This window comes from Anolis carolinensis, chromosome 2, assembly GCF_035594765.1.
Source record: "Anolis carolinensis isolate JA03-04 chromosome 2, rAnoCar3.1.pri, whole genome shotgun sequence".
Taxonomy (NCBI): Eukaryota; Metazoa; Chordata; class Lepidosauria; order Squamata; family Dactyloidae; genus Anolis; species Anolis carolinensis.
Genome location: NC_085842.1, coordinates 80,232,940 through 80,251,208, shown reverse-complemented (window position 1 = coordinate 80,251,208; position 18,269 = coordinate 80,232,940). Strand labels below are relative to the sequence as shown.

Genomic DNA, 18,269 nt, shown 5'->3' with positions numbered 1-18,269 from the left:
TGAGCCCAGAGCTATTTTCATTCCATTGTCTCACCTCAGTGACATCATTTTTGTTGAGGTTCCTTAAGCTTGCAAGGGCAGCATCCAGTGCAGGAAGGGCTTCTGCGAGGTCCTTCTGGGCATCATCAGCAATAGCCTGGGCTGTCTGAGCTTTCACTTTAGCTTTCATCTCCTCTGCCTGCACAGCATTTCTTGTTTCTTCTGCTACTGCTGTGTCTACCTATAGAACCACAAAGATGTTTAGAATTGCAAGAGTGCTTTCAACTACGGCATCAACCACAGTTTCAATGTGTTGTCGAAGGCTTTCATGGCCGGGATCACAGGGTTGTTGTGTGTTTTCTGGGCTGTATGGCCATGTTCCAGAAGTATTCTCTCCTGACGTTTCGCCCACATCTATGGCAGGCATCCTTAGAGGTTGTGAGGTATGTACCTTGTAACTATTGCTTCCCTAATAGCAAATTCAACTGGTGAGTATGTATGTATTTAAATATTTTTATCCCTCCCCATATCATAAGATCTACAAGCAGCTTAACTTAAATCTAGTTTGAGCAATTTAAAATATTTAAATATTTAAATAAGAATATTTTAACAATTCTTTAAAAAAGTTTTAAAAGTAAAAAAATGGACATATACAACTTGAATGAAATAATTAGGCCCTAATTGGTGCTGGAATGAAGTAATGTTTGGGCCAATTTAAGCCTCTAGCAGAAGGGCTTTTGGCAAGCAGGGTGCCATGTCAGAGAAGACCCTATCCCACATCCTCACACAGTTTATTGCTCCCACCATTAGAGCATATAAGAGGGAAGCAGATCTTAGTCCCTGGAGAAGAAAAGTGCCCTTTCAAATAGAAAAGGTTTCAAACTGGTTAGGGTTTTAATTCAGATCAGAAATGTATTGGCAACTGGTATAATTGCTTCAGCGCCAGTGTTACATAGTTTTGTAAGCTTTCTTAACAGTAACTTCTCCCAAGCCCTTCTCAAAAGCTATTATTATAATCTGGGTTATTGATAAATTGACAGGAGACATCAATATTCTTCAGTTCTAGTATCTTTGATGCAGAAATGCATTTTAGGTAGAGAAACAAAAGTAAAACACCCAAATCTCTTCAAGTACCCCCTCCATCACTTTTCAAAATAGTGGGGATCCAAGGCACTCAATGATTACAGAATGCAGCAGGATGGTGAGAAAAGAACAAGGATGGTGGAGGAATAAAATGCCTTTTAAAAAAAAATACTGGATTCTGAACAGGAGAAAGGGATAGTTTAAAATATTTTGGTACAGGTTTGAAAAATAGCAAATCTAGTTCTCGATTTTCCATGCACATTAAACTAAAACATGGAACTTATATATAGGATGCAACATATATACTGAAGCTACATGTTTGTTTGACTGAAGAAGCAAGGGAAGCTTGAGCTATTTTGTCACCAGGGGAACCAAAGGGTATTTCAAACATTATAATTTACAAATAGCTGTTTTTTAAGACAATGCAAATATACCGCTCCACTCCTGCAACAAGAGTACAGTGTTCTCCTGCAAAAGACTAAAAAGCACAAGTAATTGTACACAGAACACTGGTCAGGTTCTGTCACTTTATTTCTTATCTTGGCAATATTATCCCTTCTGTGCCAATTTCTGAAGGCATACTGTGTACCTGTATTTGTTCCATGGTCACTAGTGTGTCTTTGGCAGCTTCTTCCAGCAGGGGACGTGCTAATTCTAGCTCTTCTTGCATTTTTGCTACATCTTCTGCTGTTCGCAAAAGCTGAGGAAACAGATATTAGATTGCTGCAAAGTAGAAAAAATCGTTGCCACCAATGGTAAAGTGATTTCACATTACTTTGGAGCACCTATAGTTTGGCATAGGTCCAGAATAATAACAATCAACATGAGCACAATCCCATCAAAGTCAAGCATTCAAACTAAATGTTCATAACTCTTCCAACAAAACAATGTGGCTCTTGTCCTGTTTTTAAAAATATGTTACAGTAGAGTTTCACTTACCCAACATAAACGGGCCGGCAGAATGTTGGATAAGCAAATATGTTGGATAATAAGGAGGCATTAAGGAAAAGCCTATTAAACATCAAATTAGGTTATGATTTTACAAATGAAGCACCAAAACATCATGTTAGACAACAAATTTGGCAGAAAAAGTAGTTCAATACGCAGTAATGCTATGTAGTAATTACTGTATTTATGAATTTAGCACCAAATTATCACGATATATTGAAAACATTGACTACAAAAATGTGTTGGATAATCCAGAACGTTGGATAAGCGAGTGTTGGATAAGTGAGACTCTACTGTACTGTCTACCTCTTTCGGAGTATGTGCATGATAAAGGCACTTCCCTCCCAAATAATAATTCTTTCTTCCATAACCAAGTTTTTCTTCATTCCTCAAATTTCTAGCATTGCGATAACTTCAGCTGAGCTTTTAGAAATGCTGTGTAGAAAAAGAAAAATGAGGCAGACAACCAAAATACAGAAGTCTTACTTTGTGCAATGCTAAACATTTGGGGACTGAAGAAAAAATTAACGAGAGAGGAAAGAATTCTTATTTGAGAGGGTAATTCATTTACTCCCTGCCATGTACCTCTGGTTTTCCATCAGTTTCTTCTATTGTTAAATGTTTGCATCTTTTTCCCTTGGTGTCAATGACATGCTGTACTACATTTCTTTGTGGTGCCTGGGCAAGTCACCATTTACATACATAATTTTCCTACACTATTTACATACATCATTTCCCTGATAATAGCCCAGTTTACTTGCAGTACACACACCGATGAAAAAGAATGAAAGGGAGAGTAGGCAGAACTCATTCTGATGAAACACTGAGGCAAGGCTATATACGAAACCACATATGCAAACAGTGTAGCGTGAGAGCTTTGAAGTTTGTGAAGGTCTTGCCATTCTTTCTATAAAATAAAGAAATGTCTTGTCGTGATGGCACTTATTTGGATGCATTCATTGAAAATAAACAGCTCTCCTTTGAAAGCAACCCATCAAGAGGGTCCTTGTAGAGATCTAAACATGAAGAAAGGTGATATATTATCTTTCCTTTTCTTTGGTAGTGAGAAATGCATTGTTAACTAGGTATGGAATTGCCATTTCACCTCAAGTGCTGCATAGAAATTATAGTGAAAAGACAAAAATGTCTACGGCCTCTTTTGGACAGTTCTGTCACAGAGAACTCTTGTCTTTGTACTAGAAGAAGATCTTTACAACTGTATGCTTACAAACAGGTCTAGAAATAAATTCTTAGGATGGGAGCTATTGGGGAAACACCAATCTAGCCTTTATAAATAATGATGAAATAACTGAACTCTAGAGGAAACCCTGGACAAAATAAATTGACCAAGCCCTTTTAAGAGCAATAGATTCCAGGCCTCAGCAAAGGCAAGGAAGAACTGGGGAAAGTATTTTATAGTAGGTAGACCTCCACTATGTTGTGTGATCTCTGCCTTATTACAGGATGACAAGGGAAGTTGATCCACTGCTGAATTCCCCCTTCATATCAAGTGGAAAATAAAGTGAAAGTTGAAGAACGTGCTACTGGACCATAACACTTATTCTTTCTTGCCATGCTGGCTGGATATAATGGAAACTTTAATCATAGAATCTTAGAATTATACAGTTGGAAGGGACCTTGTGGGACACTGAGTTTAATCCACTGGTCTCCAGCTAGACCATCATTTGGGTCCTAAGAAATGCATCAAATCCATGGCCTACACTTTACCTACCTCTGATATAGAGGGAAACAGAACTCCCCTTCCTGATATAAACCAGTGGGGTTGAACCAGAGTTTGATACTACGTTTCCTTCAACAATCCTTTTTAAAAGGAATTCCCTCAGTTCAGATTTCACTAAGAACTTTGGTTTGTTTGAAATTTGAGATGGTTTTTCATCTCTTAAAACTATGCAAGAAGAGACAAGGGAGTTCCACACAGCTGGAAGCTGTAATTCCGTATTCTGTCTCAATCAGAGTTGCATTTTTGCATGGACCGTGTATTCAACATCTGCCAATTAAAACAATGGCTTAATTCAGTTTCTCTAGACCCATGTCTTCATGAAACAACAGTTTAAAGACAAACTTTGATCTTGTACAGGACCTAGGTGGCTGCCATGTCAAACCTATTGTGAGTAGGCAGTAAAGTTTCTGTCACATAAAATAGTAACAAGGGTGTTGTGTGGTTTCTGAGCTCTATGGTCATGATCTAGCTGCATTTTCTCCTGATGTTTCACCTGGATCTGTGACTGGCAACTCCAGAAGATCTTCTGAAGATGCCAGACACAGATGTAGGGAAAAGGTTAGGAGAAAATGCTGCTAGGACATGGCCATACAGCCCGGAAACCACACAACATCCCAGTGATTCCAACTGTGAAAGCCTTTGACAGTACATTAAAACAGTAACAGCTAACTCCAAGACTACATAACGGCAGGTATCTTTTCTGTGAAGCATTAAGCTTATCTGAAGTGCTTAAAAAAAGGTGAAGGGGGGTCGCCATGGGTCTGACTTAACGGTTTAGCATATTTAGGGGTAGCCTTGCAGCAAAATACAATAAAATCCCAAATCCCAAATTTTATTGGCCAACCAAAATGCATAAAATACAGCACTCATGCTTTCAAAGCTTCACTGGCTTTTTTTTATCAGTCAAAGATGTTAAAAATTATACAGGAAAATCTTTTTCTTTTTTCTTTTGCTGCATGGTTTTTAACATCTGTGACTGCTGAAGAAATCAATGGAGCTTTGAAACTTTGGCATGCTGTATTTTGTGGATTATGGTTGGCCAGTAAAGATATCACTGTTTTGGGTATTTTGTATTTTGTTGGATTTTGCAATTTATTTTATTTATTTACTTTGTTTGTATCCCACCTTCCTCCTGATATAGGGATTTTGTTGCTAACAACAATCATAACACAATACAATTAAAACAAAGCAAATGCATTAAAACAGAAATATAAAAACAATTAGATTATTTGTGTCATGAAACAGAAATATCAAAATAACATTAACATTTTCACTTAAAACTGCAAGTCCCCCCCCCCCCCAAATCCAACTCACATTATCCCCAGCAATCTGCCTCTCATTGTTCCATAAATATCCGATGGCGGAGGTACATTTTCAGAGGTACATAATCACTTGCCTGCAAAAGGCAAGCAAAGACAGGGCCATTCCAGTTTACATAATGATGGAAGTTTAGAGACTGGAGGAAACTCACCTTGTCCAATCCACTCTTCATCCTATTTTTAGCAACTTTGAGTTCTTGTTTCTTTGTTCCTATCAAGGTGATGAAGATACCAAGAAGTTCAAGGTAGCTTTTAGGAGTGACATAATTATGCCTTGCAAGTTCTGCCAAATATGCTTTGCACTTAAGTGCCACACTCTGATGAATTTCTACACACATCTCAATCTGTAAAGGGTAAGAAACAGATGCTGTTAGAAGTTTTGTAATGCTAAGAAGAAGGTAGAGCATGACTAAGAAATGAGATGCGTGGAAGTTAAAATATATAATTCAGAAACTTGTGAAATCAGCATTTCCCTGAAGGATAGGGATCAAATGCATAATAAATAGAAAAGTGACAACTGTTCCAAACACTGGCAGAGTGAATCAAACACTTTGCATTCTAATAATGAACCATATTCAATTATTAGGCAGCTGTAGCTCTCTTTCATGTATCTCAAAACATATAAGTACCATCTGAGGACACTGGCATGTCTATTCTGAGAAGGACACTTACCATTCCCTGTATGACTTCAGGGGTTGCTTCAGCATCTGGGAGATCCTGGAAGAAGGAATTTGCAACAGACTCCAGGGCTTCGGCAGGCCACTCATTAAACCAGTCAATGGTACAACAGTTCACTAGGGATGGGAATTGTCTGAGTCGTGCTCGGAATACTTCTCCTATAGGACTAGAGAGCAAAGAGACAGTAAAAAATGGGAAATAGTTTACAAAGAAACTATTTAAGCTAAATTACTTTGATCTGGATCTAGGCATTTTAAAGGTAGACATATAAAAAGAGATAATAATAAATAATAAACTTTATTTTTATATCCTGCCCCATCTCCCCGAAGGGACTCGGGGTGGCTCACAACAGGGACAAGCCCGAAACAACAACACAACATATTTGACAAAAACTTAAAACATTCCAACAATACACAAAATAAAATAATGGACAATACATTAAATCCAAGCAGATAAAATCAGAGTAATTAAATTTAGTAAACTACTTAGGATGGACAATTATCACCTCATTAGGTAAAACTTTGAACTCATTAAGCCTACCACATACTTTATGCATTTTGAATACTGGTATTCAAAATACCCCCCCCCCCCCACCAATATTTTCTACTGGTATGTTATTACTCAAGGTGTCTAAGGCTGCTGCACCCTCTGCAATGTGCCATGCCATTACTACTAAAGGTAAGTACTATCATGAGATCATAGCCCTGAACTTCATAGTGTAGCACACTGAATAAATGTGAATTAGCAATGAGAGGATTCAATACTCTACATCAGAACCTCTACCTCCCTGTAGCTTGGTCAGTTATAGAGAAGAAAGCTGTTAGATTGGAAGACTCACTGTCACCATTTAACATTATTTAAAAAGTGAGAGCTCCTACCTCATGCAGAGAACTGTGTGGATATTACTGCGTACTCTTCCTGTGTATGCAGCCATCAGATTGGCCTTGGTAGGCTGAAGCCCCTGATCCTGAACAATAGGTTTCATGGTGGTCATAATCTGATCCTGTTCATCTAGTGCATATAAATTAGGTATGTCTCCGGAATTTAGCAAGTTGTTGATATCCTCAAGGAAAGACTCACTTTTAATCTAAAAAGGAAAAATGTGTTTCTTTGACAGTGATAATACTGTGCCTCACTGATCTTACCAAAATTTACATCCAAAAAATTCAATCCTCCTAACTCAATTGCGTGATCTGCTAGATCAGTGGTTCTCAACCTGGGGTCCCCAGATGTTTTTGGCCTATAACTCCCAGAAATCCCAGCCAGTTTACCAGCTGTTAGGATTTCTGGGAGTTGAAGGCCAAAAACATCTTGGGACCCCAGGTTGAGAAACACTGTGCTAGATAAAAACTCATGTCTCATTGATTTTTCCCCTAGTGATTGTATTTGAGTTCAGATATTGGGGCTTAAATACAATTACTTCAGCACTTATCCAAATGAATCATAGATGGATCTGTTATGACATAATCATGTATATGTCTGTAAGATGTAAGCCCCAGTAGATTCAGTGGGACTTAAATCTGTATGAGTATGTATGGGATTGCAAATCCAAATTTCATTTTAGTATCTGTGTGATAGTTCTGCGCACATAACCCCATCTATAGCATGATATCTACCAAAAGGGAATAATGTTTCATTACCTGAGTATCTGTAAACAGAAATGTAATGGGTAGGCTTTGCAGGCCAGCCTTCAGCATGATCTTTTTTAGGTCTTCTCTCCATTCAGATATTCCATAGTTCTTAGAAAGTTCTATCTGAAAACATTCATAATCAGCTCTGAAAAATGAAACCAGGAGAATCAGGGCATGGGCTACAGTCAAAGATTTTAATGCACAAAGGAGAACCACATTTTCATTGATCCTTTCCCTAACCACCAATGACACAAAACACTTTAAAAATGAAATAATAGCTAGCCTCTTCATCAGGAAAATATATCTGTGGTAGGATGTGGTTGCGAGTGGTTATCTTATTACGCACATATTACACTGTTTCGGGCCTTTGGGGAAAATCTTTATAACATAACTTCTGGAATTTCAATGAAACTTCACAGTAAAATTCTTGCAACAACTACAGCGGCAACAAAGTTGTTTGACCGAAAAATCAAATTCTTATCTATGCAAACCTAAATATTTGGGGGAAGGATATCTGAAAGACTGTCTCCTTCCCGTATTAAACTGTCAACAGTTTATGATCTGCTTTGGAGGCCCCTCTGTGTATCCCATGATGTTGTGAACATGAGACACGGTCTCCTCTTTGATGGTATCCTAATAGTAGCACTCTTTCCTTAGGAGGTTTGATTGGTTTCTTCTTTGTTTGCATTTAAAGGAGGGGGTTGTTAAAACTGTATTGTTTCACATGACTCTCGAATGATTTTAGGTGTATTCACTCTACTTTCTATTATAAAATGTTTTCTCCTGTTTTTAATTTACTGTTTTTTATGCTGTGTAATGATTTTCAACTTTTTTCATGTTTTAAATTGTAATTTGCCCCAAAGGCACTTTTTGGGGCTACAAGCCTACTTAGAGAAAACAATATAAATGAAATGAAGCTATTGGCAATATTATAGATTATAAAAGCTTCACTGTCCACATTCTTCTACCACAGATATATACACATAATAGAGATACCTTTGTTACAAACAAAGAAATATTGCAAGAAAGAAACATTACAGAGAAAGAGAAAATGATGAAATAAAAGGGATAACTGTCTGCAGAAGAAAACAATGGAATACTTTACAACAGGTTTGCAAATTCTATCCACAGTGGAGGAATGATATGATGTCTACCTGGCCAGCAAATGTACCAGTCCCACATATAAGCACTAAACTGAAAAAGGGCTTATGTACAGAAAATCTAATGTATACAGACCTGACATTCCCTTTGGGGAGAGGGGGCAGGGTATAAATAAAGTTTATTATTATCATTTTGAGGGGAAGTAAACAGTTTATGTATGCAGACTAGAGTCCATGTGCATAGGACTGTGAACTCTAATCCAATGTTATGCCCAATATGTATATGTTAAATAGTCCTAGGGACATGACAGGCACATTAGCAGGATGGCAGTCACAATCGTACTCTACCATTGACTCAGTTTAAGCACAGTCAAAATGTGAGAACAAGCTCAATATATCGTCTTACTACAAGTAAATAAATTCAAATTATTTAATTAAAATTAATAAAAATAAACATCAATTTAACTGAATTTAAATAGAAAGTAAGGTAACCGAATTTGAAGATAACAGTAATGTGTATTAGAAAAAAATCATGTTTCAAATGCCTTCCTTTCCCAGTAATCTTGTTACAGCTTGCAGGTTCAGATTTTTGTGGAAAACATGCATATCTTACATGTGAGATGCTAGTTTGGTGAGAGATTGCCTTCCGCTGCCACCAACACCCAAAAGAAGAGCATTGCCTAGTGCCTGGCGCAGAATACGAGTGATACGGCAAATGTGCTGCATTGCATCCATGAAGAGCACCAGTTTCATCTTGGTGGTATTGATCTGATTATACTCTTCCATGTATTCCTCAATAACAGACATAAGCTACAGCCAAAGAAGGAGAAGACGTCACCAAGAATGTCAGTTTTCAGAATGCCACTCATGGAGAAGACCACTTGTTTTAGTAAGGTTTATCAAAAGGAAGAAAAACAATGATCTAAGACAGATACTCTTCAAGAAAGGGACACAAACAGTCTGCTTTTAATCCCTCAAATACCATGTGACACAAGTAATATCAAGATTTAAATGGTGTCCACTGTAAATTATAGTTGGACTATCACTGGGTTAGATGAAAAGACTGGTTGGGATTTAAAGAGTATCAGTCCCAGGTTAACAACTATGTCACAATATGAATTTGGGTAAGTCATTGGATCCCTCACCCACAATGTGTGTATCTGAGCAATGGGCACGAGAAACATCTGCCTACTTAAAAAAGTGGAATAATTATTACTCTAATTCACTTAGCAAACATGAAAGAAGGCATGTTGTTATTATTACCCCACACTAAATGGCAAATTAATGCAAAGTACACCGCTCCTTATTAAAATCTTTATATTTTTACCCTTTGCTTAATTAATATTGTCTCAGTGTGCAAAATATCCTTCCACTTGGGAGTTCCGTGGGAAGGGTAATCACTTGCAAAGGTCAGCTGTAAAGATTTTAATGGCATTCACTGCAGTACTATGAACATAAAACATGTTTCCTTTCCTAGTTTATTGCATTTTCCAAGTCTAAATACTGTGCTCAACTCATCTGCATAACAGATTCCCAACTGTTCTTTATTACTTGCCCGAACACCAACAAAGCAGGGGGCATTAGACAAAAACATCATCTATGTCTGTTCTATCTTCTCGCATGCAGGTTCATCTATCATTCTCAGCATGCTTCTAAAATTCAGGCTATCCTCACACAACCTTAGGGGTTTTTTTTTAAGCTGGATGTTGTAACAGCTCCTAATAGAATGTTTCCAAGTCAACCTTGTATCTCAGAGCTATTCGAGAAATTTAATTCAAGGAATACCCTACACATTTATACTCGGCAATTACATTATATGTTAGAATAAATTGAAGGGAAAGGAACACACAAGAAGGGAATTGTGCTAAATATCTTACCTTTTCCTTATCATCAATCATTTCATAAAGCTTCACATCAGCAGCAGGGACCATGAAATCCCCATAGAGAAGGGGCTGAAAAGGCACAACTTCATCAAAAGTAGTTTCCCATTCCAACATCATGTCCTTCATGAGGTCATCAAACCAAGTTCGATCCTCCTCATTCACCAGGCGGTCACGAAACACACGACAGCTCTCATGATACCACAATCTCAGAAGGGGCAGTTTATCCTGGCAAAGAATACCAGGAACAGCTCAAACAGGGTATTTCTCATAGTAACATTTCCCTCGTCTCCCCCACAGCCATCACAAAACAGAAGCACGATGAGATTAACAGTTTACAGTCTGAGCAGTATCTCAAACTAAAGTGATCTACAGATCAATTAAAGTTGCAACAAACATGGACAAGCTATTCTCTTAAAATGATATTTTAAATCAGTTGTGTATTTTAAGGGTTACCTTTGTCAAATGTCCTACCCTGGCTCTCAGCCCAACTGATGCTAATACAAGAAGAAAATTCAATCTAATTTTGTGGAAATAATGAGTTAAATCTAGAATCATTCCTACATAGAGTAGAATAGAACTTGTTAGTCATCACTATCAATTGACTGGATGAGATGTCTCATGTGGTCTCTTTCAACTCTATGATTCTATGAAATGTGGATTTTAGCTCAATATTTATAAACTCGCAAATTTTTAAAAGCGGAGAAATGAAGATGAATAGTTCTATGATTAAATCTTTTGGCTTCACATATTGGTGCTAGATAGTGATGTTTTCCAGAATACGCAGATGTTGTTAAACTACTCAAGAGATACATACATTTTGATGCTCTCACTAAAGGAAGGACTAGTCTACAATTTTGCTTCAGATCTACCACAGTTACAATTCCCAAATGAAAACAGAACTCTTTATTTCATTTGAACAAAATACACAGAAAATCAATTTATTAGAAAGGGTATACAATTTCTGTTGAAACAGGCTGCCTTCCACACGGAAGATATTACCGTATTTACACAATTCTAATGTGCACCTTTTTTGGCTAAATTGCTTAGCCAAACTTGGGGTGCCCATTATATTCAATGGTGCATTAGAATCGTGCCTAAACTGCCTCCCTCCTTCCAGCGTCCCTCTCCTCCCTCTTGCCAAACCAGGCAGCCCTCATGTGCCGCTGCTGCCACAGCTCCGGCTCCTTCCCCTTCCCTTTCTGGAGCCAGAGTGCACGCTCAGCCTGCTGGGTCTGCACGCGACCTGCTGCCTCATGAGCAAAGGCTTGCCCTTTCGCCAACCGCTTTGCCGGCTTGCCCCTTTTGGTGACCTTGGTGAAGGGGTGAGCTGGCAAAGTGCTGAGCAGCCCATAGGAGGAAAGGAGGAAGAGGCAAACGGCCATTGAAGTCACAGTGGCTGCCTTCACATCTTCCTCCATGGCTTGCCATTGAAGTCACAGTGGCTGCCTTCACATCTTCCTCCATGGCTTGCCTGGGCCGCTGCCTCACAAGCTGCTGGAGAAGGAGGAGGAGGCGAAGGCGGCCTCCTTTGCCCGGACTCCCCAGGGCCTCCTCCGCAGTGGAGCCAGCCTTGGCTCTGCTAACACAGAGTTCCTTTCCTTCTATCTCTCTCCCTTCCACTCTTCTCTCTGTCTTTCCTTTCCTGTACCTTCATTTTATTCTCTTCCCCTCTCTCTGCCCTTTTTTCAAGATTTCTTTCTCCCCTTCTTTTTTTTTTTTTACCTTCTTTCTATTCTCTTTCCCTCTCTCTGTCCAGTCCTCATGTTAAAAGTTTCTTTGGGGATTAATTGGACAGATTCTACTAATGGTTCTTAAGTGTCCAACATGGGATCTCAACCTGGCGTTGAAAACTTGAACCACTGAAATGGGCTTCATTGTGATTTCTGTCTTTCATAGTGGTATTTTTAGCAGCAGTAACATTGGCTAAAAGGGTTTCTTTCTTCTGCGCATTACATTTGATAGCAAATCCTTTTTTTGGTGTCAGGGTCTTGAATATTGAGATGCACATTAGATTTGAGTAAATACATTTGAGTATGTAGGTTGCACTCACCTCAATCTTAGCAGGTTCAGCCATGAGGATCCCCTGGAAAACCTTGGAGAGATCCCTCAAATTAAATGTATAATGTGATTTTGCTGGAGTTGGCAATAATTGGGATGTGATGGTCGTGTACACGCGTATGGTGGCATCTACAAGAGGTTCATTTAAATCCTTCACCTCAGGGCAGCCAGCTGAAAAACCAGAAGATGCTGATCAGCACAGTAATGGAGATTTTTCATGACAGAAAAAAAAAATAGCAAACACATGAAAATAATACAGGGCTCCTTAAACACAATAAAGTAATTTTTGAAAAACTAGATATATCAATGCAATATATTATATATACCCATAGTCTATGTTGTTGCTAAATATAGCTGGCAATTCTGTTTTCCCATGGTAGCCTTTTTATAGAAAAATATAAAAACTAAAACTTTTAGAAATTAGCTTTTGTTTAGCAAAGTAGCAGAGGATGGTTGCCTCAATTTCCCCATGTTGCTTTCCTTCGTTCCCTTGTTAATTCAAAAAACAAGCAAGACAGGCAGTTTTAGGTTATATACTTCCTTTCCTTCATGCTATCGTTTCATTTTGACTGATCGTCTACACAAAACAAATGACATTTTTGTAGGAAACGAGAGGTGACACCAAAATGAAAGCTGCACAGCCATCATGCTTGCTTTTGTTTTCCTTTCATTTTGGTCCCGTAACAATAAGGAGGTACTAACAGAGGGCTAATTTCCCATTACAGCTAATGTGTATCAATGGGTGTTAATAATAATAATAATATAAATAACGATAGTTACTGTGGTACCCTAAGCGGAGTCTGAGAGAGATCTGCTGCCCCATGATATCTGATGTGGACCAATGGGTCTTAATATTAATATTAATAACATTAGTTATTCTGTGACCCTAAGCTGAGCCTGAGAGAGGAGTGCCTCCCCATTACATATGATGTGCACCAATGGGTCTTAATAATATTAATATTAATAACAATAGTTATTCTGGGACCTTAAGCTGAGTCTGAGAGAGGAGTGCCTCCCCATGACAGCTGATGTGTGCCAATGGGTGTTAATAATAATATTAATAACAATAGTTATTCTGGAACCCTAAGTTGAGTCTGAGAGAGGAGTACCTCCTCATTACATTTGATGTGTGCAATGGGTCTTAATATTAATATTAATAACAATAGTTATTCTGGGACCCTAAGCTGAGTCTGAGAGAGGAGTGCCTCCCCATGACAGCTGATGTGTGCCAATGGGTGTTAATAATATTATTAATAATATCAATAGTACTCTGGGGAAGACCCAAATGTTTTAAAATTTGGTGGGCTAAAAGGGGGCGAAATTCCCTCAAGTGTGTGGTGATTTTCACCCCTCTAGCCCAAAAACCAAGTGGAGGGCGGGTGAGCCTCAGAGGCCCTCCCATTGCAGCCAATGGTTTGAAAATTTTCAGTTTATTCGTAAGCCAGACGAAAATTATGTTCGTATAAACACCCCATTTTCATTAGCGGGAACAAATTCGAAAATGAGATGGAACGGATGAAACTACACAAAATGAACAGCAATTCCATACAAAAGCACAACACTATTATATACTAAAAAGATTACTAATGGCTTTGCATTTACATAAGTATGAAGAACCTTCATCATAACTAACTAATGAAAAGATTAGGTCTTCATTCTTAATTCACCATCTTTTGACAGAGGAACAAAATATGGCTGAAGATTAGAAAAGGAACAGAAAGAGAGAGAGTTCAGAAGAGAGGCAAGGCATTTAGGACCACAAATTTCAAAGGGTAGATAGAAGCAGCAAATGTGAAACTTTAGATGACAGAAATAAAGAGAAGGATGTAAAATCCTTGTGGCTCCAACAGCAAGAATAGGGGAGAGAGAATACTAGAATTTCCCAACAAATATGCAGTTTTATCTGGTCATTCTAGTTTTACTTCATGCATTTGTCCAGAATGTAACTGCTAGTGAGAGCAAACTGGATTGTATCATTCTTGTATTTCACCACCTCCACTGATTAACACATTTGTTTCCAGGATAAATTCAAGATACTGGTTTTGATGGCATAAAAATAGGCTCTCTGGGAACCCATTTGAACTCCTACTTTGTGTCTTTTTGTGCTTTCAGAGGTGTTGTAGAGAGGCAGGAGAAATCTGGCATTTTGATTATGGCACAAATAACATGCAATAGACCCCTGGAGAGATCTGTCTAGTTTCTTTGCTAACCATTCCAGATGAGCAGTGGAGAAAGTTCTGTTTTGTTACGTATTTCGCAGAACAAGTTGATTTTTAAATTGGTTTTGAACTACTGCTGGCTTTTTTGCCCCAAGGTTTATGTTATTCTAGATTGCTCTATTAGCTTGTTAATTCTTTTGTCATTGGAGTGCTGCCTGCTGCCTTGATTACAGAAAAAATAGTAAAATGGGATTTTTTTTAGTATCCACCTACAAAGAATCACGTACTTTATTAATGTTTCTGCCCAAAAAATTATGATCATTAGGAAATAATGGAAGAGAGTTTTTTCATAGATTTTAAATGTGTTAGTGAAGGACTCTACTTATAACCTGTTTCAATTATTTTGGGAAAAATATACAAAGTGTATAAACTTATATAATTAGATGACATGCATCTGAGGAAGCAAACCGAGTCTACAAGACATATACTTGGTTATTGCATTCTCTAACGTGCTATAAGATCCCTTTGCTTACTGATGTTAGAGACTATTAGAATTATCAGATGAGGTCACTCATCAACATAGAAAGAAGAAAACTTGTTTTCTGCTGCTTCAGAGACTATGACACAAAGCAATGAATCAGAGGCGGTTCAACCACCAGGCCAACTAGGCAGTTGCCTGTGGCGCCATCTTGTTGGGGGCGCCATCGAGGCAACTCCTGTCTCCTGCGGCCTGCCTCCGCGAGGTATTGAACTGCTTTTTTCTGTTGATTTGTTGTAAAACATGTTTTAGTGCTTAATTTGTAAAATCTTAATGTAATTTGATATTTAATAGGCTTTTCCTTAATCCCTCCTTATTATCAAACATTTTCGCTTATCCAATGCTTTTATTTATCAGTAATTGGTTTGGGGGGGGGGGCACCAAAATTCTGTTCGCCTACACTTGAAAAATACCTAGGGCCGGCTCTGCAATGAATTAAATTATAGAGAAAGAGATGCCACCTAAATGTTAAGAACTTCCTGGCAGTAAATGTTGTTTAACAGTGGAATAAGCTGCCTCAAAGTCTCCTTTTCTGAAGTGTTTTAAACTGCTGTATAGCCATTGGTCAGGAGTGCTTTCATTGAGTATTCCTCCATTAGGGGCTTTGGACTGAATGGCCCTTGTGGTCTCTTCCAACTCTATGATTCTAAGTTATTCATTGTCATAGTTTCCATAGAGCAGTTCTGTACTTCATTGGTGATCTGGACACTTGTACTGCACTAGCATTTTTTTTTTACCGTGAACAGTGAGTGACACCTACATCAGGCACAACATACAAAGAATAATAGAATAATAGAGTTGGCAGAGATCACATGGGCCATCTATTCCAATCTACTACAATGCAGGAAAAGCACAATCAAAGCATTTGGAGGCACTAAAATAAATGCACCCCCCATATGAAACTACATGTGAGTTCAAATACAGTATATGTTCTTACGAAACACTGATGCAGCATACAGAGTTACCACGTGGATGTTAAACCTGGCATCCATAGCTTTATTTTTTGTGACTGGGAAATAACATGTTCCTAAGAAGTGATAGAGGTATTTGATCAAAATCCATCTTGTTTTCGTAAATGACACTCCCCACCCATCAAAGCAGAATCTTTACACAGAAGATAGACGTGCTGAAATTACTTACGGACTGGATCTCTGTAACATATTTCTCCTAGGTGTCCAGCTAAAATATGAAGAAGGAAATATTGATCACTCCAATCCGTATACACACAGACACATACACACACATATATACTGCAAACACAAACACGAGTTTTTTTACATTATAGTAGTAAAATATGGAATCTATAACAAAATACTACAACATATTTTTACTACCAAAAATAGGGTGGAGAACTTTCTCAACACAAGGACAGGATGAGTTCAATGGGAACCTTATTATGTACCAGCAATGGACAGGGAAATGATGGACAGTATTATCATGCATGAAAAGCACACACTGGCTGTGTTTTGTTTTTCTTTGGTATTTAAAAATGAAGGAGATTTTTTGGGCTTGGAGAAAGATCTAAGACAGATACTAAGGCAGGGAGCCCTTTCTGAGATGCAGCAGAGCACTCCTAAAGGCTTATGTCCATCACTACTTCTTTTTCTTAGAGGGTTTTGCAGCTTTGAGGCTCATGAAATTTATTTATTTGGGTTGTTGTATGTCTTTCGGGCTGTGTGGCCATGTTCCAGAAGTATTCTCTCCTGACGTTTCGCCCACATCTATGGCAGGCTTCCTCAGAGGTTGTGAGGTATGGATAAACTAAGTAAGGAAAGGAAATAATATATATCTGTGGAGAGTCCAGGGTGTGGCAAGAGTCCTTTGTCACTGGGAAGCCAGCATTAATGTTTCAGTTAATCACCCTAATAAGCATTGGAAAGGTTTTGCCTCTTGCCTGGGGGCATCCTTTGTTCAGTCATTAGCTGTCCTCTGCCCTCAGAGTGTTGGTTCCCATCTATTGTTTTGATTTTAGAGTTTTTTAATACTGGTAGCCAGATTTTGTTCATTTTCATGGTTTCTTCCTTTCTGTTGAAGTTGTTCACATGCTTGTGGATTTCAATGGCTTCTCTGTGTAGTCTGACATGATAGTTGTTGGAGTGGTCCAGCATTTCTGTGTTCTCAAATAATATCCTGTGTCCAGGCTGGTTCATCAAGTGCTCTGCTATGGCTGATTTCTCTGGTTGAATTAGTCTGCAGTGCCTTTCATGTTCTTTGACTCTTGTTTGGGCGCTGCATTTGGTGGTCCCTATGTATACTTGTCCACAGCTGCATGGGACGCCTGCAGAGGAGAGAGGATCCCTCTTGTCCTTCACTGACCGTAGCATTTGTTGGATTTTCTTTGTGGGTCTGTAGATAGTTTGTAGGTTGTGCTTCTTCATCAGCTTCCCTATGCTGTCAGTGGTTCCCTTGATGTATAGTAAGAACACCTTTCCTCTGGGTGGATCTTTGTCTTGACTCTCATGGCTTGTTCTTGGCCTTGCAGCTCTTCTGATATCTGTGGTGGAGTATCCATTGGCCTGTAGAGCCCAGTTTAGGTGGTTTAGTTCACCTTGGAGGAGGTGAGGTTCGCAGATTCTTTGTGCACGGTCTGTCAGGGCTTTGATTGTGCTCCTTTTTTGACTTGGGTGATGGTTGGAGTTTTTATGAAGGTATCTATCTCTGTGTGTAGGTTTTCTGTAAACTGTGTGGCCCAATTGTTGATTGGGTTTGCGGATGACCAGAACATCTAGAAATGGCAGTTTTCATTCCTTTTCTTTTTCCATGGTGAATTGGATGTTTGGGTGGATACTGTTAAGATGGTCCAGGAACTTGCTGAGTTCTTCCTCTCCATGGCTCCAAATTGTGAAGCTGTCATCTACGTATCTGAACCAAACAGTTGGCTTTTTTTTTGGTGCTGTTTCTAGGGCCTGTTTTTCAAAGTATTCCATATAGAAATTTGCTACTACTGGGCTGAGAGGGCTCCCCATGGCCACTCCATCCTTCTGTTCATAGAATCCAGTGTCCCACTGAAAGTAGCTAGTGGTGAGGCAATGGTGAAACAGGGATGTGATGTCTTCTGGGAAGTTTTGTTTGATTAGTGTGAGGGTGTCAGCTACCGGGACCTTGGTAAATAGGGACACCACATCGAAGCTGATCAGGATGTCCTTGGTGCT

General features: G+C 38.7%; 1 protein-coding gene across 3 annotated transcripts in view; it reads right to left on the bottom strand.

The window, feature by feature from the left end:
* dnah1 (dynein axonemal heavy chain 1) overlaps window positions 1-18,269 on the bottom strand; it is a 205,563-nt gene that overhangs the window by 60,128 nt on the left and 127,166 nt on the right. For all 3 annotated transcript variants that reach the window (XM_062970059.1, XM_062970057.1, XM_062970058.1), the window contains exons 46-55: window positions 16,258-16,296; window positions 12,413-12,591; window positions 10,357-10,587; window positions 9,093-9,289; window positions 7,389-7,524; window positions 6,627-6,835; window positions 5,743-5,914; window positions 5,223-5,414; window positions 1,652-1,762; window positions 35-220 (exon numbers count right to left, since the gene is read on the bottom strand). In XM_062970059.1, coding sequence (XP_062826129.1) covers window positions 35-220; window positions 1,652-1,762; window positions 5,223-5,414; window positions 5,743-5,914; window positions 6,627-6,835; window positions 7,389-7,524; window positions 9,093-9,289; window positions 10,357-10,587; window positions 12,413-12,591; window positions 16,258-16,296 — 1,652 coding nt within the window. The remainder of the gene's footprint in view (window positions 1-34; window positions 221-1,651; window positions 1,763-5,222; window positions 5,415-5,742; window positions 5,915-6,626; window positions 6,836-7,388; window positions 7,525-9,092; window positions 9,290-10,356; window positions 10,588-12,412; window positions 12,592-16,257; window positions 16,297-18,269) is intronic.